This window comes from Bidens hawaiensis, unplaced genomic scaffold, assembly GCF_021521415.1.
Source record: "Bidens hawaiensis isolate Kalapana, Puna unplaced genomic scaffold, B.hawaiensis_p1.1 tig00008877_1, whole genome shotgun sequence".
In the NCBI taxonomy this organism is placed as follows: domain Eukaryota; kingdom Viridiplantae; phylum Streptophyta; class Magnoliopsida; order Asterales; family Asteraceae; genus Bidens; species Bidens hawaiensis.
In genome coordinates this window covers 23663-51049 of record NW_027491642.1, presented here as the reverse complement: position 1 = coordinate 51049, position 27387 = coordinate 23663, and the positions used below count along the sequence as shown (strand labels likewise).

Genomic DNA, 27387 nt, shown 5'->3' with positions numbered 1-27387 from the left:
TACTGATGATTCAATTATTTCAATTACACAAGCATACACAAGTACAAGGCTTATGCGTAAAAACAAAGAATTTTCCAACCATTTTCAACAATCGATTTCTGATATTTCTTCTTCTTAAAGATGGTTCTATATGGCGGGTATGTAGTAACCGTAAGGGGGACGTGCTTGTTTTCCAAAACTCTTGACACCAAGGTTATTGAAACGAAAGGATAAGCAATGCGCATAAATCCCAATGAGACGCGAGACCCGATTGTTTACCTGGAGAGTTAGGAAAGGGCATGAACTCCATGTGAATCGCAAATTTAAGCTTTCAACATGACCATGTTCTCTTTGTGAAAAGAATATGGCTACACTCCTAAGGATGTCACGCAAGTCATGGTGGTTCATGCGACGCGTAACACAGACCCTCAATGTTTCATAATGTGTTTTAATCGGAAGTCTGTCAAGTCGTGACGATGCATGAATACCCAGCTTTCGGTTTGATTTGATTTAGAGTTTCTTTAATTTTTGGAAAATAAGAGTCAATGGTGGTTCATGAAAACTCTAAAGTTCCACACATATTTGTTATCATTTTTATGATCTTATTTTGTTTGTGTATTTATTTGTTTATTTCTTTTAGAGAAAACATTAACATGGATTTTTATACCACACCCTATTTCGAGTCTCACGTTTTTTGTTATCTTTGTTCACAGAATGTCTCTCCATTTCAACATGCGTCGTTCTTCTGAGACCTCTAGCCACAAGTTAACTGCTCAGATCACCAAACAACTAGCCGCGGTCATTCCCGATATGATGACCCAAATTCACCAAAACATTTATGCTAGTATCACCTCTGCTTCAAGAGAGCAGCCTAAAGCATCTCACTATTCGTCTAAGACCTTCACCAGCACCAAGCCCTCAGATTTTGACAGGACTAATGGTGCCACTGCTCTACTTCAATGGTATAAAAAGATGGAGAGCATATTCCTCCATATCGAGTCTCCCGATGAAAGCGAACCCGTTTTGCTAAAACTGTCTTTGAAAAAGGGGCACTTACCTGGTGGGTGAAGGAAAAGTCAACCCGTGGTGCCGAAGCTACCATGGCTATGCCATGGGATGAATTGAAAGAAATGATGACCAAGCAATTCTGCCCTCCAAATGAGCTCATGAATTTGGAAGCTGAGTTTTGGAACCTCAAACAAGAAAGTGGTGAGCACGCAACTAATTACACTTCTCGTTTCAATGAACTCAGTGTGCTGGTACCTCACCTTGTTACCATCGATAAGTACATTCAGGGACTACCGAGACAAATCCTAGATACTGTTCTGAGTATGCTCCCAAAGAACTTGGTGACGTGATTAACCTTACTACAACTTTAATTGATAATCATGTGAAAGCCAGGACTTTGACATTGAAGGGATTGAAGAAACCTATTGATAAACCCTCTACCGAGCCCAAAGAATCCAAACTTAAGTCATCCAAGCCTTACTTTTCCTTACACTACCACACCAAGAAGCGCTAGAACTGTGCGCTAACCCAACAAACCACACCTCAACCTAACCTTGCACTGCCACTCAAGAAACTCTATAACGAACCCCATCCGTTTTGCAACTTTTGTCGACGCCATCACCCCACCAATGCCGCTTGCCGCCAATGCAACCGTTTCAACCGTTTTGGGCACCTTAGCACCACATGTCGTGAGACTGCTATTGTGCCAATTACTCATCAGTGATTTACTCAACCTAACCCTCGCCCTGCACCGTATGCTCAACCCATTAACTATTCTAGCTTGCAATAATTGTGGTGACCCTAACTGTCACACACCGACCAAAGGCGGCAGAACATGCCAGGGTGCAACGGATTGCTCAAGAACACTATGACATTATTGAAATGACAATATTTACTCAACTTGTTTATTCAATTCAATAATCACAAATACAACTCGTCCAAGATAAAATACAAACAATTTCATATAATAATAAATTCATTAAAGTATCCTAAAGGTATGATCTAAGTGATGAGTCTTCAATCTTCACGAGCAACCTAAGAGTAAACCTATAACATGTGTAAAAATAGATTTGATCAACACCAATGTTGGTGAGCAATACACTAGTTTTGACGTATGTATATAATGTGGCAAAGACCACAACTCTCATGTGTAAATAGAATAATGCAACAACCATTGTAAATGTAAAGTAAATAATTGTGGCTCCTTTCTATTTAGTAACAACCAAATTACTCGGAGAATGATGCCCTATTCTACTAGCACAAGGCTAAAGTAGTTAGGGGTGCGTATAATCATACTTATTGCGGCTCAACAACAACATAAAAATAAACACTCGTGCACATAATCATATTGAGGCATAAACAAAGATCGAGCAAATATTCATACAACACATAATGTTGAATTGTGGATTTGATAATGGGATCATAAAAACAAGTAAGTTTGAATATGGTACGCATGCCACCCCCAAAAAAATAAAAGCGTAAAAAGGGGGAGTGTGATTACTCACTTTAATAAGTTACTTGAAAGATTAGTTTGCGGTAAAACGGAAAGGTAAGTTTAACGAGCAAGACCTAGATTGAGAGGGTCTTGAGTTAGTAGATGGTCTTAAAAGCTTCAAAGTAAAATAGCAAGACAAGTATGATAAATAATTAAAGTTTGAGGGTTAAAATGTAAACACATAGGAAATTAAAGTAGTGGTTTTTGAAAAGTAAGTTTGCTCGAAATCGGGTCTCGGTATTCTATTCATTAGTTTTACCTAACCTTTGTTAAGTAAATATGTGGGGATTGTTTTAATGCAATAGTGCATGACCCCTCGTTAGATATACCAAAATGGGATTTTAACGAGTGTTCGGTTAGTCGGTTCGGGTCTTGATAAATTGTCAAGTCCGAACCCGACATTCCAAAGTGATAAATATCATGAGATAAATTGTTTAAAATAGAAACTTAACTAAGGTCAGAAGTTCTATTAAGGAGAAACTTCAAACATTGATGTTAAGTGAGTGTTCGGTTTTATCGGTCCAAGCTTGTTATAAAATCAAGTTGGATCCAACATACCAAGTACTTTAAGAAACATGTATAATTAGTTTGTAAAAGATCTTAAAAATAAAATGTGAGATTCAGTGGCCCGAAACACAACTAGTGTGTTTTAAGCGAGTGAACTCGGTTTAATTCGGTTTGTTTGGTTTGGTTGGTTCAAGACTTGGTATGTGACCAAGCTTGGGTCCAACAATCTATATTATAATAAAAAAAATACAAGAATGCAAATGAAAGAACTTAAACACTTAAAACTTACATACAACTTGTTTTTAAAACAATTAAATAAAGAGTTAAACGAGTGTTCGCTTGGTTCGGCCCTTGACTCGGAATGAAACCGAGGATGGTTGCCATATACCCAATACCATAGAACTTATTAAGTAACTTTAGAAATTATAATACACAAATCTGACATGTAACACATTATTAAATCATTTTAAGTATATAAAGAATTTAAACGAGAGTTCGGTCTTGGTTCGGTCCTTGACTCGGAATAAGACCGAGGATGGTTGCCACATACCCAAATACCATTGAACTATTAAAATAATTTGGAAACTAAAATAATTATGAACTAAACAATATTAACAAGCTTAAACAAAATTAAAACATAAATTAAAGGATTGCAATAATCCTCCATGTAGCCTTGCCTAGCAATACACCTAAACCGACATGGCCGGATAAGGGAAAACCAAGGAAACAAGGGGAGTTTTTTTAAACAAGATATAATACAAGCATTTATTAACAAGAATTAGTTGGAAACAAATATTTGCATGAGTTTGACCTTGAGAAGTCAAATTATCAAGAGTTTGAAGAATGGATACTTGGATCCTAGATTGAGAGAGTTTGGAGAAGAAGGAGAAAACCAAAATGGGTGTATGAGACTTATTTATTTATTGTGGGAAAAGTATAAGTTACTCATAAGGGGTACACATGCATTTGATTGGTTTAAAATGGTCAAACAATGCACAAAACAAACAGAAACGAGCTGGGCAAATCCGCAGACACATGGTGGCGCTGCGTGACCACCCTGCCCTTAGTGGTTGCACGGAGCGACGTTCCTATGGGTGGGGTATGGTCTTCAACTTTGATTATTTGGCAATTTTAGTCCCCGAAGTTCATTTTAAGTCGTTTTTAGCCATAAAAGGGTGTTTTAACGTACCGAAAGGACGTTTCGCGATCCAACAAGTGTGAAACAAATTCGTAACATAAAAACCACTATTTTTATTAATATCAAAGAATCCGAAAGATAAAACGGGTCGGGTTTACCGTACAAAAACAAATACATTTAAACCGAAAATGACGAATGTCACACTAACCATTTTCGTAATGCGTGTCCACTACTCGCAAATGTGAACACACTTCAGCTTGCTCCAGCTCCGCTGTACCAGGTTCAGACATACCAAACCCAATAAGCTTACCAACCACAGGTTCTACAATTGTTGGCTAACCGAGCTCAAGTTTAGCCGCATCCCGCCATTTTAGCTCCTGCACCACAAGATGGTCAAACCGTTCCAGCTTCCCAAGGTCCTCAAAATAATCGTGGGCGTTCTTTCATGATTCCAATCAAGCTCAACAAAGCGGCGATGTGGTGAACGGAACGTTCCTCGTAAATGACCACTTTGCAACCATTTTATTTGATATTGGTGCCGATATAAGCTTTGTGTCTTTTGAATTTGAACCTTTACTTGCTAAACCCTGAGCTAAGCTTAAAAACTCGTACTCTGTTGAGGTAGCTAATGTAAATCTGTATCAATTGATTCGGTTATTCAAAATTGCAAGTTAGATTTAAACGACCACAAGTTATCAATCGATCCCATTCTTAATTGGGAAGTTTTGACATCATAATAGGCATGGAATGGTTATCTGCTCAACGTGCTGGAATTGTTTGCTTTAAGAAGTTCATTCGTATTCCGCTTTGCGATAGTCAAATCCTTCATGTCTCTGGTGAAAACCCTTCTCCCTCGAGCTTAAATCTTATTACTTGTTTTTCAAGCCCAAACGTACTTACGCAAGAAGTATGTAGCATTTGTAGCTCATGTGGTGGAAAAGAAGGAACGAAAAATTGAGCACATTCCTGTTGTTCACGAGTATCCGAAAGTGTTTCCCAATGACGTTTCTGGTCCTCCTCCTATTCGTGATGTTAAATTTCGAATCGATCTCGTGCTTGGTGCAACCCCGATTGCGAGGGTTCCTTATCGTCTTGTACCCTATGAGAAGCAAGAATTGTCTAATCAGCTCCAAGAAATTTCGGAAAAGGGTTCATTCTCCCTAGTTAATCTCCACGGGGGGCCGTTCTCTTCATCAAGAAGAAAGATGGATTCTTTCGTACGTGCATCGATTACCACGAGCTCAACAATCTCACAATTAAGAATCGTTATCCTTTGCCTCGTATTGACAATCTTTTTGATCAACTACAAGGATCTTCATGCTTCTCAAAGATTGATTTTCATTCGGGTTATCACCAACTACGCGTGCATGAAGATGGCATACCCAAAACCTCTTTTCGGACTTTTTACGGACATTACGAATTTAGGGTTATGCCTTTTGGGCTAACCAATGCACCCGCGGTGTTTATAGACCTCATGAACCGCGTATGCAAATCTTACTTAGATAAGTTCATAATTTTTTATTGACGACATTCTTATTTATTCCAAGTCCAAACCCGAGCACGAGAAACATCTTCATTCCATCCTTGATCTCTTAAGGAAGGAACAACTTTCTGCTAAGTTCTCAAAGTGATAGTCCTGGTTGAAAGAAATTCCATTCTTAGAACATATAGTAAACAAAAAGGTTATCAACGTTGACCCAACCAAAATCGAAGCCATTAAGAATTAGAAAACTCCAACCTCACCCACTGAAATTCGTTCGTTTCTTGGTCTTGCGGGTTACTATCTTCACTTCATTCTTAACTTTTGCATGATCGCTTTGCCCTTAACCACTTTAACTCACAAGGATAAATCTTATGAATGGGTACCAAATCAAGATGAAGTTTTCCAAACTCTTAAGCCCATGCTTTGCGATGCACTGATCCTTGGACTCCCCGAGGGCAATGAGGATTTTGTTGTCTATTGTGATGCTTCCAACAAATGTAATGAGGTAAAGTTATCTCTTACGCTTCACTACAACTTAAGGTTAATCAAAAGAATTATACAGCACACGATCTTGAACTCGGTGCCGTTGTATTCGCGTTGAAGATTTGGAGACATTAACTCTATGGCACTAAGTGTGTGGTATTCACCGACCACAAGAGTCTTCAACATATTTTCAACCAAAAAAATCTAAACATGTGGCAACGACGATGGACCGAACTACTTAGCACTACGACATCGAAATTCGTTACCACCCTAGTAAAGAAAATGTTGTAGCCGACGCGCTTAGTCGATAGACCCACGTGAAATCAATTCTGCTTCATAGCGTGATCGTCCAAACCGATCTTCAACTTCGTATCTTTGAAGCACAACATGTTTCAATCACCGAGGGTAATATGTACGATGAAATGTCCTGTGGTATCGAGAATCAACTTGAAACTTAGCGCGATGGTTTGTTGTGTTATCTCAATCGTTTGTGGGTTCCTAATCGTGACGATATTCGCATATTCATCATGGACGAAGCGGTGCGGAAAAGATATATTTCGGTCTACGATCCACATTTTGGTGGCCTGGTATGAAGAAATACATCGCGTTATATGTGGGAAAATGCCTTACTTGCGCTAAAGTTAAGGCCGAGCACCAACGACTATCTAGTTTGCTCGTACAAACACACATCCCTGTTTGGAAATGGGAAGATATCTCTATGGATTTTGTGTTCAAGCTTCCGACTACTCGAAACCCCCAGGATGGTATATGGGTTATAGTTGACCGTTTGACTAAATCTGCTTATTTCAACCCGATCAATGAAAAGTTTTCGGTTGATCAACTCGCTCAGATTTATGTTCAGTGTATCGTTTGTCTTCATGGTATACCTTTGCGTATCATTTCCGATCGTGATAGTCGTTTTACTTCTCATTTCTTGTCATCGCTTCAAACAGCGTTGGGAACTCTATTGGATGTTAGCCCCGTCTATCATCCTCAAACCGATGGAAAATCCGAGCGCACGTTTCAAACGCTCGAAGACATGCTTAGGTAATGTGTCATGGATTACGGTAGAAACTGGGATTCTCACCTTCACTTGATTGAGTTCTCGTACAATAATAGTTTTCATTCGAGTATTGGTATGGCTCCGTTCCAATCTCTATGGTCGTAAATGGCGTTCTCCTATCTGTTGGAGCGAAATTTGTAAAACCCAAATCATCGGTCCGGAACTTGTTCAAGAGGCTACTGACTTAATTTCTCAAATCCGAGAAAATCTCTTAACCGCTTGTGGCCGTCAAAAGAGTTACATTAATAACCACGATGACCTATTGAGTTTAATGTTGGTGATCGTGTCCTTCTCAAGGTATCCCCTTGGAAAGGTGTTGTTCGTTTTGGCAAGAAAGGCAAACTATCTCCTCGTTTCGTTGGACCTTTCAAGATTCTTGCACGTGTTGGCAGTGTTTCTTACACACTAGAAATTCCTCAAGAGCTTTCTAACGTCCATCCGATGTTTCATGTTTCAAATATGAAGAAATATCTTGATGAGGGAAACCTCCATGTACCACTTGACAAGGCGCGCATCACTGAAACAATGCACTTTGTCGAGAAACTGGTGGAAATCATGGATCGCAACGACAAGAAAACTAAATGTAACTGTATACCTTTGGTAAAGGTTCGTTGGAAATCCAAGTATTGCGCTGGATTCACTTGGGAACGAGAAGATCAAATGCGGACACAATATCCTCATCTTTTTGTTACGGATTCTGCCACTTAATTTCAGGACGAAATTCTCAAAAGTAGGGAATGCAGTGACGTTTATCAATTTTTCATATTCGTATTTGTATTCGTTAAACCGACCCGTTTAGTCGTTTCAATGTATTGGTTTTTGTGATTTTTCAAGTTATATCAATTTCAATTATATATAGTTAATTTATGTTCACTTTCTATTCATATTGTTCAGTTAACGAATCTCCGAGCCTTAAAAGTTTATAAAATAATCAATTTTCAATGTATTCGAGTATAAAGCGTAAACAATTCAAAGTTGTTAAAGTATATAAGGTTTTAATCTAGTTATATATTTTTTGAAAATCCAAGGTTCATTGTGTAAATAAAGTTTAATATCAATTTATATATATTTATAAAGTCTAAGGTTTAAGTGTAAATTTAATTTAAATTATAATATAATAAAATAAAAACACTGCCCAGCCCGTCTCCCTCCCCTGTCCCCCTTTTTTCCGATCGCCGGCCGATGGCGGTAGTGTAATATTTCAGCGAGGTAGCCAAACACCGCATTTACGCTTCGTTTAATCTATTAAATCATCTTAAATGACTTCTCCTCTAACGTCAAGCAATAATTCGTGATTAATTTCCTCATTTAGCAATCCATTAACTTGTATTAATTCACTAACCAGTCGGATATTATTAACATTCTAATAGCGCGAATTAAACACTAATAGATCCAATTGAAAACATAAATATGACTCTGACATACATCTAAACATGCTGAAAACATAATATTGCACAAACAAACTCTCTTATATTATCAAATTGGTCATCCAAGTTTTATTCCGGCCAAGTTTCATCACCAAATCACGTAAGTAAAGTATGGATTTTCATTTTTTTTAAGCGTCTAACAAAATCCTTAACATAAATCAATCAAACATGGAATGGATTAAAGGAATTGAAAACCTGGGGTTTTGCATAGTTTGGAAGATGAAGTTTGAACATTGTTAATATATATTATTTCCTTGTTACAAAACACAAAACAGATTTGATCCAGTGGTTGTGTATGTGTGTTGTGGTCATGAAGACCCGGGTTCGAACCCGTGTCACTGCACCATGTTTCATATTTTTTGTAAATCATATTTATTAATTTTAATAAACCATATATATATTAATAAATTATTTTAAATCAAATGAAATTATTTTTAATAACTTAAAAATCGGTTTAAGATTTGTAGTAGCATTTTTATTCAAAAACCAAGATTTTGCAAACCCGAAGCATTCGTTAAAACTTGTAAATTAAATATATAAATATATACATAATTTCGTTGTAACTTTATAAAATCTAAACAGCCAACCGTTTATACAAAAATAAACTGGTAACGCTAAAATCCCGTAAACATTGTTATATTCAAATTAAATATTAATCTTATAAGTAATATTATAATAATAAACCGTTAAAATTCGTTAGATTTAAATATTAATTTACCTTAAAAACGTGTAAAATATATATATAAATAATAATGTATGAACTTTAAAACCAACGTTTTATTTCCGTTATTTAGTTAGTAATTCGCGTGTTTATTACTTTAGCTCGTGAGATTCGAATTTTTGGTTTCATATAATGCGTTCCCCGTTTCGTTTCCAAGTTGTCATTCGTATTCAAATGTGGGTTTCTCACACCCCCTTTTTACCTTTTTACTACTTTTGGGAGTAGCATACATATCCTACAAAAATACTTAGTTTTACTTCGCTTTATATATTCAAACTACAATTCGATATCATGGACTTGTGTGTTTACTTGCTACTTACTCAAAGATTACGTGCTCATGGTTTCCTCATAAAGTATGATCATACGCCCCCTATGCACTCAGGACCTCGATGTTATGAGTGGAATAGGGACCCCCCGATTAGGGTACATTGGTTGTTGCCAATTGGAAAAGACATTGCTTGCGCTATTACCACACTATGTTTCATGGAATTATATGATTTTTATATACTTGTATCAAACTTGTGTGAACTCATCAACTATTCAATTAGTTGGCTTTATTTTATATGTATGCTACATGTACTTTCATTAGAGGATGAAACAAGAGAAGACGCTAGACTTAGGGTTATTAATAAAGTGTTTGACTTGTTTATTTTTCTTGTAATTTTTCTTATTTGCAAAAGAACTTGTTATTTGAATCATAAATGATATAATGATAATATTTTCACTTATAATGTCACATGTGTTTTGAATAATCTGTAAGTTACACTTTGGCGTTTCCGCTTTAGCTAGGGTGTTACAATTCATTATAGTACTCGTTTCGCTTCAGGAACTCGACTCGATTTGCTATAGTGATTTTTTTATAGATAACACCTAAACTATCAATAAAGTCAAAAAGACTTTAGTCTAAAATCCAATAATCGGCCTAGATCTGAATTTTCAACCAAATCTGAACCGGACATAAAAACTCAAAAACACCAAAAAACACATATCTGATGATTTTCGTGTAGATCTAAGGTATAAGGTACTCCAAAAGTAGTTTATAACACAAAAAACAACCTCAAATCCAACAAAAACTAAGATCAAAGTCTGAAAAGTATGATCCGAAAACCACAAAAAGTTGAGCTGAAAGCTCCGATACCAATTGTAGCCCTTATATAATGGATCACACAACTTTCTCGGATCAATCTGTGTTGTTAGTTAGCGGAAATCACTAACAACACTCAGATCTCGGATCTTAGTTTGCAAACCCACAAAGAGAGAAAAAATATGAAGTTTTGTAGGAAGTTATATGTGGAGAAATGGTTGAAAGTGACATTTTTATAGGGTCCACATTTCTTAAAGTTTTTCATTTCATGGGCCCAATGAGCTTTTCCAGTACAAAATAAGCATACCGAGTACGTCATACACCGACTGTAAGCAAACAGAAAGATTCATGATCTTTATAATACTATAAAATATTAGCCCTACAAGTTAGGATTTGATAATACTAATAGAAGTAATAGATAGTAAATATTGCAATCCCTATAATTTCTCTCAATCCCGTCAATTATCCTCTGTGACATAATTGTATTCATTGTATTGATTTTTTCCTTTCTTGTATTGTAAATAATGATTATATATTAATGCATGTCTCTCCCAACTGGGTAGAGAAACATTCCACTTACATGGTATCACGCCAAAAATTATCGATCCTCTCTCTTTTGTAACCCTATCATCCACCCTCCCTCCCTTCCAGCCATCTCCAACCTCCTTTATTCGATCCCTCTAATGGCATCTTCTTCCAATGATGGAACCCTTCCCATGACCACCATCCTCCATATGATCACCCTTAAACTCTCCTCCACCAACTATCTGTATTGGAAAAATCAGATCCTTCCTCTTTTTTCTTATCAAAAACTAACTGGTCATATTGATGGAACCGTCAACCCTCCTCCGGTCACTATTTCTTACGATGGCAAGGAATATGTTAACCCTAAACATCTTGAATGGTTCGAAGCTGATCATCGGGCAGTGATCATCCTCAACGCCTCTCTTACGGAGGAGGTTGTTCCCGAAGTACTAGGTCTCAAATATGCTCGGGAAATCTGGTTGGCCCTTGAGGCTGCTTATAGCAACACATCTATTGAAAGAATGAATCTTCTTCGTGACAACCTCAGACAACTCACCAAAGGCTCGGGTACTGTTACCGAGTTTGCTCGTAAATTCAAGGCGATATGTGACCAATTGGCTGCTATTGGTTATCCTGTCACCGATATTGACAAGACACATTCGTTCTTGTGTGGGCTTGGATCTGCTTTTGAGAATTTCTCCACTGACGTTCGTGCCAACACTTCTTTTCTTTTGTTTAGAGACTTAGTCACTAAGGCAGAAAGTCAAGGACAATTTTTGCAGACTATTCATCCACCGTCCCCAACCCCTGTTGCCTTCTCGGCAAATCAGCAACGGTTCCGTGGTTCGGGTTCATCCATGACTAAAAATAGATCTCGTGGCTCAACTTCTCAGGTCAACTCTCAATCGTTCTCCTGTGGTCCTCGCCGTCCTCCTCACTGTCAGTTATGCCGAACCGATGGGCACTATGCAAACAAATGTCCACGTCTATCTTCATTTGCATCTGCCTCCAACACCAATGAGGATATTGCTAATGCCTTTCAAGCACAGTGTCATGTCACCACAGAAGCTCCTGATTGGTTAGCTGATTCCGGGGCCACCACACACATGGCCAACTCCACGAGTCCTCTTCAAAATACCATTCCATATATGGGTAATTCTAAAGTGGCCTTTGGCAATGGCAACTATTTACCTATTTCTCATACGGGTCAATTTTCTTTAAACAAAAACTTATCGCTAAAAGATGTCTTAGTTATTCCCAATTTAACCAAGAATCTATTATCCGTAAGTCAATTAACCACCGATTATCCCGTTGATGTCTTATTTTCCCAACCTTTCTTTACTATTCAGGACCGGAAAACAAGCCAACCTCTCGCCCAAGGTCGGTGTGAAAACGATCTCTATGTGCTTCGGGGTGAAAATCTTGCTTTTGTTGCTTCGCTTTCTTCCAATTAAAGTTTCATTTGAATTATGGCATAACCGTTTGGGCCATGTTGCATTTGATACTATTTCTATTTTAAAGAAACTTGGTTGTTTATCATTTACTTCTCTTTTACCTAAGCCCAATGTTTGTTCCCCATGCCAACTTGCAAAGGCTCATAAAATGCCTTTTGATTTAAATGAAAAACGTGCATCAAACCCTTTGGATCTTATTCACTATGATTTGTGGGGTCCTTCACCCGTTATGAGTGTTGATGGATATAAATATTATGTTGTGTTTGTTGATGATCACTCGCGGTTCTCATGGCTCTATCCGCTTAAAACAAAAAAATGGATTTTACTCCGTTTTATCCACTTTTTTACGTTTTGTACAAACACAATTTTCACGAAAGGTTAAAGTATTCCAAAGTGATGGCGGTACAGAATTCATAAACCAAAACGTTCGTCAGATTTTCGATGACAATGGGACCTTTCATCGCTTATCTTGCCCTTACACAGCTACGCAAAGTGGTAGAGTCGAAAGAAAACACCGTCATATTGTGGAAACGGGCCTAACAATGCTTTTTCATGCTCATGTACCCGCCACTTACTGGGTTGAAGCTTTTAGCACCGCCACCCATATTATCAACCGTTTACCTTCCGCGGTATTAGATAACAAATCACCACTTGAGATTTTATTTTCTACCTCGCCGACATACACCAATTTTCGGGTTTTTGGTTGTCGGGTTTACCCATATCTTCGTGACTATGCTCCTCACAAATTAGCTCCTCGAAGTATTCCGTGTATTTTCATGGGCTATGCAACCCAATACAAGGGTTACAAATGCTTAGACACGCAAACCTCTCGCATGTACGTCACGCGTCATGCTCGTTTTGATGAAACCTATTTTCCATATGAAGGTTGCTCTTCTTCATCCAGCTTACTCACCATTTCCTTGTCTACCTATCAAGAGGATGATCCCATATGTTCTCCATCTCCTATGCAAAATCCTCCACAAAATGCCCCTGCCACAACTCAACCTTCTAATTCATCTTCACATATGTGTCCTCTGTGCAAAGATGACTCTCAGGCACACACTACTTCTCATGCACCTATTAATATACCTACAACACCTTTAACCCCTACAACTTCTGCCACCAGCACGCCATCCTCAACTCCAATCAGCCCCTCTCAACCCTCATCACCTTTAGCCACAATAAACCCAACCCCACCTTCCGCCTCAACTCTAATCGGATCAACCCCGCATACCGATCCCTCCCTGACGCCCACTCCACCACATTCAGTTTTTCCACAACCGGTTGTCCCATTAATCCCAACCCCGCCACCACCTTCGGCTCATCCCATGATCACTCGGTCAAAGGTTGGCATTGTCAAACCTAATCCCAAACATCGTGCCCACCTTGCTCAACTCATGCATCACCACATTTATGCAGCTTTGTTTGCTGCGTCTGATCCTAAAGGATTTCGAGGTGCTTCCAAGAGCCCTCATTGGATGCATGCATTGCATAAGGAAATTAATGCCCTTCAACGAAACCATACTTGGAGTCTCGTACCTCGACCATCGGCTAACATCGTTGGTTCCAAATGGGTATTTCGTACAAAATACCACTCCGATGGATCTATTGATCGACATAAAGCTCGACTTGTCGTTCAAGGGTTCACTAAAATCCCGGGACTTGACTTTTCTCACACTTTCAGTCCGGTTGTAAAAGCTTCAACGGTTCGTATCGTCCTATTATTAGCGGTTATCAATAATTGGCCATTACATCAGTTGGATGTCAACAATGCCTTCTTAAACGGGTCCTTAACCAAAACCGTTTACATGGAACAACCACCGGGCTTCGTCGATTCGGCATTCCCCAATCATGTGTGTAAACTACATAAAGCTCTTGATGGTCTAAAACAAGCACCTCAAGCTTGGTTTCAACGATTAAGTTCATTTCTTGTTACTTACGGTTTTTCGTGTAGTAGAGCCGCACATCATTATTTGTTTTTCATAAAGAGGATTGTCTTATGTATCTGCTGGTTTATGTGGACGATATCATTCTCACCGGTAATGGACCCGTTATGCTTGCCAACTTTATTAATCGTTTACATAACGAGTTTGCCACCAAAGATTTAGGGTCCTTAAATTATTTTTTGGGTTTGGAAGTTGTTCATACAGAAGGTGGGTTGTTCCTTAGTCAAGCAAAGTACGCACATGACATTCTTACTCCTGCGGGACTGGTCGATACCAAACCTGTTCCCACGCCACTTGCTACAACCGACTCATTCACCTCCTCCGGTACACCTTTCTCCAATCCTACCTTTTATCGCTCCATCGTTGGGGCGTTACAATACCTGACAATTACCCGACCCGACCTTTCTTATGCTGTCAATCAGGCATGTCAGTTTTTGCATGCTCCAACCGAACATCACTTTCAGCTCGTTAAGCGGATATTAAGGTATGTTAAGGGAACAATCTCACATGGTCTTGTATTTCAACGCCCAAAGCGTACTACTATTTTAGGATACTCAGATGCCGATTAGGCTAGATGCATTGAAAGGCGACGTTCGACATATGGCTATTCTATTTTTTTGGGAGGCAATCTTGTTTCATGGAGTGCCAAAAAGCAACCCACGGTTTCTAGGTCCAGTTGTGAGTCGGAATATCGGGCCATGGCTAACACCGCAGCTGAAATCATTTGGATTACTCACTTGCTACGTGAGCTTCATGCTCTACCACCGGATAGACCTACACTACTTTGTGATAATCGTAGTGCCCGAGTCAAAATCCCGTTTCTCACAAACGGGCTAAACACATTGACTTGGATTATCACTTTGTTCTCGAGCTCGTTATGTCTGGAAAGCTTCATACTCGCTTTATTCCTACCAAGCTTCAACTAGCTGATATCTTCACAAAGAGTTTGCCGAGACCTCAATTTGAACACTTTCGGAAGTTACTTCGTGTTTGTTCACCGCCGTTTCACTTAAGGGGGGATAATAGATAGTAAATATTGCAATCCCTATAATTTCTCTCAATCCCGTCAATTACCCCTCTGTGACATAATTGTATTCATTGTATTGATTTTTTCCTTTCTTGTATTGTAAATAATGATTATATATTAATGCATGTCTCTCCCAGTTAGGTAGAGAAACATTCCACTTACAAGAGGCAATAGCATGTATTATCTAATGGCTAACGTCATCTAAAGCCACATGATAACCACCCAAAAAATTTTTTTAAGGAAAATCAAGAAAATACATAAATTTTATTTAACGATCAACAAAAAAAAACATCTATTATTAAACCAATTGTTTGAAGCAAGATACTTGCCATAATGAGGGCACCCAACACCGAAACATTGCACTACAACACACTGCCATAGTGAGGAAACCCCCACTAGTTACAAATTAAAACTATAGCCACACTATCTTTCCCATATTAAGTCTGTATTCTTTACCTGTTTTTCACTTGTTTTCACTCATAAAAGACTTGATGCTTTTAACTCCCCGACAACATTTGAAAGGTTAAGCGATTTCCTTTCATACACTAAAGAATTTTTCATAAACACCAAATCGTTATGAGACATGCCTCATGAAAACCTTTTGTTTTCGACTTTACGGAGAAGGAAAGGATGAATAACTATTCAATTCCAACAACTGCACATACACGTTTTACTTTTTAATATGGAAAAGAAATTTTGATTTGTATAACCGTTTTTAATATATATATATATATATATATATATATAGAAAATGGTTTAAATAAAAAGAAGTAATTTCCTATAAATGGTAAGAACCAATAAAATTTTGGCATTTGGTATTAAAACCTATGGTGAAAGAATATTCTAGGAAACTATGTCGGTTATAATGATGAAAGAGTAATTCTTGGAAACTATGACGGTTTTTGGTAATTTTAAATCTCAACCATTGATTGATATGATCCAATGGCTATGATTTATTCTTAGTCTTCCTAGAAAACTACTTGTTTTTATGTTAACCATCCCCTATATATATATATATATATATATATATATATATATAATAGAAACCCATGGATGCATATCACATAAGGTTTTGGATGAGTAGTTGGAAGGCGAGAAACAAGAAAATATTTAAAGGAAAACCGGTTAAGATAGATGATATAACTGGGGATATAAAGTCGAAAGGATTTCTTTGATACAAGAATAGAACAAAAATAGACATATAAATTGAAAGAAGTGGTTTATATTATTGCTCATGCAATTCTTTTGTGGTTTTTATTGGTGGCTTCTCTTCAATTGTGTTTGTTGCTCTTTGGGTGTTTCGGTTTTGTTTATAAAATTTTTTACTCTTAAAAAAAAGCTTTCGGATGAGCATAGAACGCGTAGCTACCCGCTCCACACTGCTTTGATTCAGCCAATCAAAATGTGTCTCATGTAAATTAGTTTCATAATGTCTTGATGTTAGTTATGTATTATTATAATAAACGTAACTAACGGATATAAATAAATATATACGAATGAAATAAATGAACGAACACAAATGGGTTCATGTTTGTTCTTTAACCGAATAAACAAATGTTTTTTGTTCCCATTTATTATTTTATCAAATAACTAAGATATCACCAAACACTTCACTGAATGTTAGATATGTTTACAAGCTTAGGCCATCTCACTTACGAGTTTAATACCTATCCTCATGTGTCACATGAGTTTGATTTAGAAATAGTAAAGTGAATTAGTGAAATAGAGCTATTTTTTTTTAATTTTTTTTTTTGCAATTTGGAAAGCTAAATAAACGTTGATTTTTCTAATATTACACATCTAGTCTACAAAAGCTGAAACTAATTAATATTTTTATTATATCACTGTTAAAAAAAATAATATTTTTATATACAATCGTGAATCTTGTGATGAAGGCATTGGGCCGATAAAAACAGAGGGTTGACTTACCCATCTCATAACGCCTAATTAATAAAATGTAATGATTGAAGGATTTAAAATTTTTTTATTATGAAATCATGTGATCAGGGCAACTTGTTCAAACACCTTTTGTGTTGGTTCTTTGCAGGTCCTCTTTCAATCTGCAAACTTGCAATTGCTTGGAATCCTTGACTTTATTTTTATTTGATCTACAATTATGGAGGCATACTTCCATAAATTCTTGGAGAAGTTTCCGAATCTTAAAATCCAAGTGGTGAATTTAATAAATGAAATCTCACCGAACGCTTCAATGAATGTTAGACTTGTTTACACGCTTAGATCGTCTCATACGTGAGTTTGATTTAGAAATAGCAGCCCATCTTCGAGGATTTAAATACATCAGTCAAGCCTAAATGAAAAGGCCTATAGCCCTTACAAGTAACAATAAGCTAATTTTTTTAAACGACGATTAATGCTATAAAAAAAAATATAGAAAAATATATTTCGAAAAATAAAAACCATAATAATTAACGATTAACCGATGATTCGTGAAGCTCTCTTAACATTGGAAAAAAACATAGCTTGGTCCTTGGTGGCTGGCTTGGTCAACCGCGGAGGTGCCTGATGGTCAACGACGAACCAACAGTGGTGGTCGGCTGAGTTGGTCATTGTTCAACATTCGTAAAGAAGGAAGAAACCATAAAGGAATTTCAATCGGCCGCTCTTTCCTTTATCTTGCATTTGATTTTTATTTTATCTTTTAAGTTATTAGTTTTAGTTTGGGCCCAATAATTTACACTTGATTAAATGGATTATGAATAAAAACAATTAGGCCCAAAATTATAATGTTAAACCTTAAATCATATTTTATAAGTTTTATATCATTACTATATATAATGCATCAAAAAGGGTCAAATTAAGATGCCATCTTTAAGTAATTTACAAGAATTAATACATTATGTATAAGACTAATTAGGGACAAAAATGTAATTGTAACATAAAAATCTCACTTGCATTTTCAATTCTTCAAAATAGTTACAAGTTTCATACCTTAAAGTTATAACTTTGATCTTTTGTCTTTTACTTATATATTATTTTATTTTCACTTTTAACCCAATTACCCCACGATTTTAAAACGATCATAACTTTTTCGTACGTTAATATTTTTTAAAATAAATGGCATCATAAAAACGAGCATTTTATTATCTTTAATTTGAGTATGATATTGCTATAGTTTTCGAAGTAAAAAAAATTATGCAAAAGTGTTTGCGGTTTGCTTTTGATGGTTTTAAATTAAACCATGAGCCAACTTTACCCATTTTTTGTTGTCGTCGAAAACCGAAACTAAACTGTTTCTAATTAAAACCCAACTAAACCGAACCATTACCAACGATTAGGTTCCGATATAGCTTGTACTTCGATAAAAATATTTGAGTTTAAAATTTAAAATAAGAATTATAAATCTGCATATACATTCACTTCAAACTAAACATCAACTAATACGTTATTAAGAGAATCATACTATGAACAAAGATAACTTTGGTGACATGAATAATAAACTTTATTAGAATAAATAGAATGCGAAATCATAATAAAAACAAAGATTATAAAAAAAACCATACTGAAAATTTGGTTAAATTAAAGTTGTGATAGACGATTTTGCTCGTATTAAATAAAACTTCGGTTAACTATATTTTAACTATGTCTAATATATATTATATCTAATGCTAAATAAGTAAATAATTAACATTTTAATATGTATGGTCAGCTCCGGTTTCAACCGTGAAACCAAACTGGTGAACAGTCTTACAGTTTTAAACAAAATAATGAACACCCAAAAATTTGTTATATGATTATAAAAGTAGGTGTTTCCGGTTTCCCGCTGCATCGTGATAGCACTCTTCTAGTACTATATATAATACACCAAACAATGACAAATTAAGACACTTGATTTTAAGAGTTTTACAAGTGTGAATACATAAAGTACATGTGTAATTAGGGGTATACTTGTCTTTTAAACACAAATCACCCAACTTACAAGTTTGCCCCCTCATCTTTAACCATATTCTATTTTTAGTTTCAATTTTCAACCAACTTCTCACCCACGATTTTTAAACGACGATAAGTTTTTCATACGTTAATATTTTTGTAAAAATATTGCACCATAAAACGAGTATTTTATTCTCTTTAATTTGAGTATAATATTGTTATAAATTTTTCCATTAAAAAAGTTAACATGTTACGTAGGGATGTTCAATGCCGGTTTTGATTATTTTTAAGTTATAAGCCTGTGAGTCCAACCCTTAGTACCCATCTTTTGTCATCTAAAACCAAAACTAAACCATTGAAAATTGAAACCAAACTGTTATTAACGGTCCGGTTCTGGTTTGGTTTAACAGTTTAAGCTTTGATAATAAAATTTGTTTAAAATGATTATTAATTTAACCGTATCATCAATTCCAACTAAGTCAAAATATGATACTTGAAATGATAAAGGAAGTAAAAAACAACCAACTGAAAGTAAAAAACTCAGCGATGAAACCAAACCGATGACCGGTTCAAGGTTTTAAACCGAACCATGAACACTCATAATTGTTACGTGATTAATAGGGTTCGCGTTTAAAGACCTGCTGCATCGCGCGAGCACTCATCTAGTTTTTAAATATGTGTATAAAAATATATACAAAAATAGTTAACCCCTAAAATTACGTGTCCCGATTGACGATCTGACCAGCACTACCTCAGCCGGCCTGAGAAATAGTATAGAGAAATAGCTACTCATTTTTTTGGAATTTTGAAATCTAAATAAACGTTATGGTTTTTCCAATGTTACGCACCTAGTCTATAAAAACTGGAACTTAATATATTTATATCCAATCGTGAATCATGTGATGACTGATGAGCATCTGAGTTGACTTTGCCATCACAGACAGATGACTTGTATATAATAAAATAAAATGTAAACAACTAAATATTGAAGGAATTAATCAATTTGTTTTTTAAGAAATCATGCGATCAGGGCATCTTGTCACAATACATGGTGGATTGTAATTGAGGTAGATTCCTGAGTGTCCTTCAATTCATTCTTGACCATCTTTCAATTCACTGTTTTAATTAGAGAGAAGAAATCACAAACACCTTTTTGTGTTGGTTCTTTGCACGTCCCCTGTCAAGCTGCACACTCGCAGTTGCTTGGAACCCTTGATTTTAATTTTATTTGATCTGCAAATTATATGGAGGCATACTTGCAGAAGTTCTTGGACAAGTTTCAACATCTTAAAATCCAACTGGAAGAGATAAGACAAGGGACCGACAACTTCAACGATGAGACGAACCGTATTGGAGTTGGTGGTTTTGGGAATGTTTATAAAGGACAAGTGTCTGATCACTCTGAGGGGCGACATGTGGTCGCCATCAAGCGTCTAGATCGTGACCGTGGACAAGGAGCCCCTGAGTGCTTGAAAGAGATAACGATGCTTTCAGACTACAAACATGAAAATCTTATCTCGCTTCTCGGATTTTGTTGCGAAAGGAGTGAGATGATCCTGGTGTACGAGCATGCATCTCGTGGAAGCCTTGACCGCTACTTAAACTCTCCCCGTCTCACATGGATACAACGTCTGAATATATGCCTTGATGCCGCGAAGGGATTAAATTACCTTCATGATCCAAGGGAGACACACCGAAGACTTATCCATTGTGATGTAAAAAGTGGCAACATCCTACTTGATGACCAATGGAATGCTAAGGTTTCCGACCTCGGGCTATCGATAATGGGGTCAGCTAATGAGCAACACTCGGTTATCGTCACCCTGGCAGCAGGTACCCAGGGGTACATTGATCCACTATATTGGATGACACACACCCTAACGAAAGAGTCGGACGTATACTCTTTTGGTGTGGTCTTATTCGAAGTTTTATTTGGGAGACTATGTTATACAGTTGATAACAGTGGCCGTCGTCTTCAGGAGATTTTAGTGCCCAAATGGAAAGAATACTATGAAGAGAAGACGTTAAATGACTTCATCTTTAAAGATCCGTCCATTCAACCATTGGAGCAGAGTGCTTTAGAAATATTTTCAGACATTGCGTACCGCTGTTTGAAGGAAGATCGGGAAGATCGTCCAGAGATGGATGAGGTTGTGATGGAACTTGAGAGTGCACTCGAAAGTCAAGTGTGGCTCGAAAGTCAAGATTTGCCCGAAAATCAAGTGTTCAAAAGTGAATGGAACAAACAACGTACTTACTACAACAAGATTCTTATGACTGCCGAACCTCCTCTGAACTATAGATCCGAAGTTGAGTTGATGAAGCTTCTATCCAAAGGGGTTCTCCTTAACGGTGGCAAAACGGTAATTAACTGCTATATATGTCTATATTATAGAATTTAACCATCACAAGTAACACTTATATGCACCTGATCAATATATGTTCAAGTAAATATATCAAGCATATTAATTAGTAATTTGATCAACCAAGATTGAAAAAGATGCTATAATTTTAGCGCACACTAACTAATTTGAATTTGTTTAATGGACATACAGTGGTTTTCATTAAATAAGAAGGGAGAGCATTGTGAGATGATATCTATTGCAGAGTGTTTGGGTTCAGAATTCGAAAATGATAATATTATGCACAATGGGTCAAGGTGACTTCTCTCTCCTTGTATTTAGAGCTTTTGAAAATATTTGATACGGGTAAAGAAATGTATCATTCCTTGCTACGAACTATTCACGCAGATTTGCCAAAGGAACCTACCATTCACCGTCCAGGAGATTCAACACAAGTGTAAAAGCTCATTTCTTGTCACCAGGAGTCACATACACGGTGAACTTTGTGTTCAAGTTTTATAACGCAGATGAGTCAAGAAGATGTCGATCTATATCCCTCAAATACAAACTACAAGGGGAGACTGAGAGTTCAATTTCATACCTCGCGTATGAGAGAGAAGATGGATGGTGGATGGCTGAAATGTATCAGTTTACTTGTGACCACAAAGTTGCTAATCTTCAAATTCTGATTGAAGATTGCTATATTAATAGTTACATAGAAGTAGAAGGCATCGAATTTCGGCCCCTGGAGAAAGTAAGATGACAAATAAATGTTTCATCTACATCATTTATTAATTAGTATTCTTTTCCTTTCTTTTAGCTATTTAAACATGAAAAATAGATGATGAGCCTCATGAATAACAATAATTATTTTCAATATGAGAAAACTCAACCCATATACTCATTAATCAAAGTCTAATTAATTAATATGGTTATGTTCTTCTATAGGTGGAACTAAAAGAGAATGAGAATCAACACATAGCAAATTCAACTTTAGATGCAAATTGGGAAGAAAAATTACCAATTGATGATGAAGATTTAAAATGGTTAACTGACGTCATCCAATTCAAAACCAAGGAGGAAGCTTACACAATTATGAGAAAAGGGTTCTTAATCAATATTGATGACCAGGAGGGAGTCATTGTAAGTCCTTTATCTTTTTCTCATATGTAGCTGTTGTGGATATTATGAGCATGGTTCCACCGGAAAGCATTATATATTGAATTGCTAAACATATCTATATAATTATTGTCTGTATATAGTGGTTTTCTCTGGACAAAAATGGAAAGAAATGTCATATGCTATCAGGAAATCTTGTATGTGAATCGTACAACTGGACCATGCTGCCTTTATCAGAATCCAGGTTCTTTTACTATCTATTGCAAATTTGCACACCATACAATTGTGAATTAACAAATTCAGATGTAAGACACTTCTCTAAAATTTTTCAGATTCGGAGAAGCATTTCAGTGTAATTGTGGGTTATTTAGTGTCAAGTATGGAATCGACTCCCAACTAGTATCGTCTGAAACAACATATGCAATTTACCTTGTCTACAAATTATCAACAGACCAATTCGGATTTGAGTATCCTTTTGAAGTGATTGATCAAGAATCAAAGGTTAATTGGTATATTTATTTTGTAAGTCCTCAAACCCCGGTTATTGAACCAAAGGCTGATCAAAACACCCACAGTATACCGAATAAGAAGGTAAAAACAAGCCTTCCACACCAAAGAAACGATGGTTGGATGGAAGTACGAGTTTTGGAATTTCGATCTGCTACGACCATAGAAATGATACCAATGTGTCTTAATTTTAGAACCACTCTTGTGAATACGAGGAAGAGGTCAATCGGGCTTATTATTGAAGGCATTGAGATTAGAGCCATATAAAGTCCTTTTTCCTTCGTTTTTACAATGGACATGAACTATTGTAAACAGAAAATTGTGATTTTTGTATTTTATTTTATTTTTATCTTTGGGAGGAATTACAGTCTGAATCCTATTACCCTTAAAACAAGTCTAATTGTACTATTAGATATTGATTCGAGATGGTTAGTCTTCTAATAGATTTTGCTTTGTAATAGGCAAAAATTCCAAGAATAAGAAAAGGAGATAACTAAAACATAAAAATAATTTCAACAATTTTCTATTCCTTCCTTTAGTAATAATTTGCAAACCAATTATAGGCTCAAGAAATTAAACAAAAGAAACGGCCCCCTATCCTATTAACTTACCCATGGCCAAGAATTGAAATATAACTTAGATAAATAATGCAAATGCATTTTTACTAAACGAGTGATTCATAAATACTACGATATACAATGCACTTCAGAAGTGTAGTACAACTTTTAACTAGACTGGTTCACTTAGCTAGAACCTTTTGCTTACGGGTCAAAATCGTTGCCCGGGATCATTTATATCATATTAACAAAAGATGAGTATGCACAGATTTGTGCAGGGACACTTGAAGAACTCGAGTAGGAGAACACGAATTTACACCCCCCCCCCCCACCCACCCACACAGAAGTTATTATTACATCCAAATGTAGGTATATAAAGTATTTGACTTTTACGTTTTACTTATTTTGACGCAGCCCAATTATATATAAGTTAGTTTCTGTTATCAAACTCAATGCAAATATATGGATTCATTAATCATCAAGATCTGAACCCCACGATAGAAATCTTCGGTCAGCCTTTTAATTCTTATAATCATAGCCAATGTATTTTGGACCTAAGCCCAAATTCTTCTAATGGTGCATTGGTCTTCATGAGCTATGGTTCACCTAGCTCAACGTTGACTGGATCCAATCCCTTTGCGGATCACACTTTACTATGGGTATATTATCTGATACATGCCAAAGTGTTGAGACTTGGATTCCGGATTTGAGGCATCTTAAGGTAGCATTTTCCATGGGTTGGTTATTCTACGATCAACTAGTTTTGATCTCCACATTTACCATGATGTTGACTGGTCACTGGGCTGGGTTCCCCGATGATCGTCGATCCACTGTAGGCTACTGCATCTTACTTGGACACAGCCTTTTTGGCTAGAATCACAAGAAACAATCACACACCGTTTCTCTTTCTAGTACAGCGGCTGAATTTAATGCTTTGGCTCACACTGCTTGGAAGGTTAGGGGTACATTGTTTTCAAAACGATATGGAAAATACGCCTTACAGAGTAAGGCACCTGCCTCCACATGATCCGTTTTTTTGCAATAGTGTTTTACTTGCATCATTTCAACGGCTATGACCTGTTTCATATTAATTTTTTTTTTCCGAATACAATCTATTCTACCTGGATATAAGGCTCGTTTGGGGGGTAAAACTGAAAATCCATAAATGTATTGGATCTTTGATCTGTGACAAGATATTTCAGTCACATATATTTTTGTAGCTACTCTGTTTCGTGACAGAAATGAATTGTAACCAAGCGACTAAAGAGTAAATAATAGTCAAACAACTGATTTTGGGCTGTATAATTTTGTGACAGAACTTAGGTTTGTCGCTAATTTGGATTTTTTTATTTTTTTTTAGGTAGTAAACAGTGTACACGAACATTTCTATATGTATAGCTAATATTGAGATGGGATCAAAGAGTTTTGTACTTCGTCGGACAATCAATCAACAGACAATGTATTTAACATGTATTTAACATATATCGGGTTTTATGAACTATGTTGTAATTAGGGGTGTTCAAGATCGGATTATCCGGTTTTCGGATATCCGAAAAGTTCAGATAGTGAATATTGATATCCAAATCCGTATCCGAAATTTCGGATATCCGAAAATCGGATATCCGAAATTTCGGATACGAATTCAGTTATTGAAATGGATAATCCAAAAAAAAAAATTGTTTATGCATAATATTAAAACTAAACCTATGTTCAAATTTCCAAGTTTCCAACACTGAGATAAAAAAAATTTCCAGAAATTCATGGATAAATTCAAACTTAAACAATTTAAACAGCCAAAAACATCCAAACAAATTCTAAGATAAATTCCAAAACTAATAAGCCAATATCATAATTTTCATTAACTGTTAACAAAAAAGTTACATGGATAATTCGAAAGCAAAGTGATATAGCAAAGGTAGCGATGAAGAGCAGCGGGGAAGGTGTTTCGGCTGGTGATGGGAGGCAGCGACGTGAAAAATGGAGAATTTATAACGGATGGAAAAACCTAAACTTAAGTTATAACTTATAATATATATTAATTATTTTTAACTTTTTTTTAGTTTTCGGATATCAGATAATCCGATTATCCGAATTTTTTAGAAATCGACATCCGAATCCGAATCCAAAAATTCGGATTACCCGGTTTTCGGGTATCCGAAAATTCGGATATCCGAAATTTTGGATAATTCGGTAACGAATTTTCGGATATATCGGGTTCGGATTTTTTTGGACACCCCTAGTTGTAACTTAGAAATGAATTTGATAGATTGTTTTATAGTAATTATTAAGGGTGTGCACAAAATCGAATAGACCGAACCGAAACAAAAAAAAAAACGAACCGAAAAAACCAAACCAAATTAGAAATTAACTGGCGGTCCGGTTTTAAACTTTTGAAAAAACTTAAATATTGGTTTTGGTTCGGTTTTGTAATTTGTAAAGAACCGAAAAAACCGAACCAAATCGAAATAATCATAATATCTTAGCCGTAACCATTAAAATAAAATATGTCAATAACTATTTGTTTAGTTTTAACATATGGTTAATAACAAATCTATTTAGTTTCTACACATGGTTAATAACTAATAATATTGTTCTTTTATTTTTTATTTTGAGTTTTGATTTTTAAAGTATCTTTTATTAGCTTGTATTCTTTTAATATTTGAGGTCTAAATATTCAATATTCTATTTATTATTAGTTTAAAGAAAAAAAATGTCATGCCCAATTTTAATATCTTGGGTCAAGTTTTTTTTTTAACCCAAAAAGTTTTGGCTTGATTAGCACAATCGAGAAACCCGCATCCAAAACCGATACGAACCCAAAAACCAAAAATCGAAAAAACTAAAACCGAACGGTTTTAAAAAAATCATAAAAACGAAAGTTTGGTTTTCGGTTCGGTTTTAGTTAAAAACCGCACCAAGCACACCCCTAGTACTTATATACAACAAAATTGTGTAAAAAACAAAACTAAACTAATTAAATTCAATAAAATTATGATATGATCTTTTTAAGGGGAAATCCTCAAAATAACCCATTTAAGAAGAGAGAAATCTCATCTGACCCTTTTTTTTTAATTTTTAAAAAGTTCATGTCAACAAGTCTCTTTTACAAAAATGACATTGGTGGTTTGTTTTAGATAATAATTGTTTGTCGGTTAAGATGATCAAAGCCATATATGGAGCTTAAATGAATCCAAACTATCGTGATAATAGTGGGTTGGGGCGGGGTGTGTGGTCGTCTATGTGTAACTATCTTAATAAACTACCTGATTTTGAAGTAATTCCTCCTTCGGCTATTTAAAAAAAGATAAGAAATGGTCAAGAAACTAGATTTTGGTTAGAGTGTTGGGAAATGTAGCACGTTGGCGGTCAAGTATCATCAACTTTATGTGTTGGAGATGGACAAACAATGTTTTGTTAATCAAAAGGCAGATAGTGTTTCCTGGAATTGGAGAAGAGAGATTAGAGGGGGGGGGGGGGAAGTGAACAATTTGATAATATGATGGTTGAGTTAGGACATGTAAGTCTAACAAATTCTCAAGATAGATGGGTTTGGAGTTTTGTGGATATGACGGACTTCACAGTTAAAGGTGTTAGGAAGGTTATTGATGACTTTATCCTTCTGTCGTGGGCTCGA

At 36.1% G+C, this 27387-nt stretch overlaps 1 protein-coding gene across 1 annotated transcript; it reads left to right on the top strand.

The window, feature by feature from the left end:
- The first annotated feature begins 20214 nt into the window (after positions 1–20214).
- LOC143530256 (uncharacterized) lies at positions 20215–23628 on the top strand. Its single transcript, XM_077025845.1, has 6 exons — positions 20215–21591; positions 21784–21887; positions 21979–22324; positions 22519–22713; positions 22833–22933; positions 23022–23628. Exons 1-6 carry the CDS (start codon positions 20473–20475, stop codon positions 23461–23463), a joined length of 2307 nt encoding a protein of 768 aa, XP_076881960.1. The 5' UTR covers positions 20215–20472; the 3' UTR covers positions 23464–23628.
- Positions 23629–27387: the final 3759 nt, after the last annotated feature.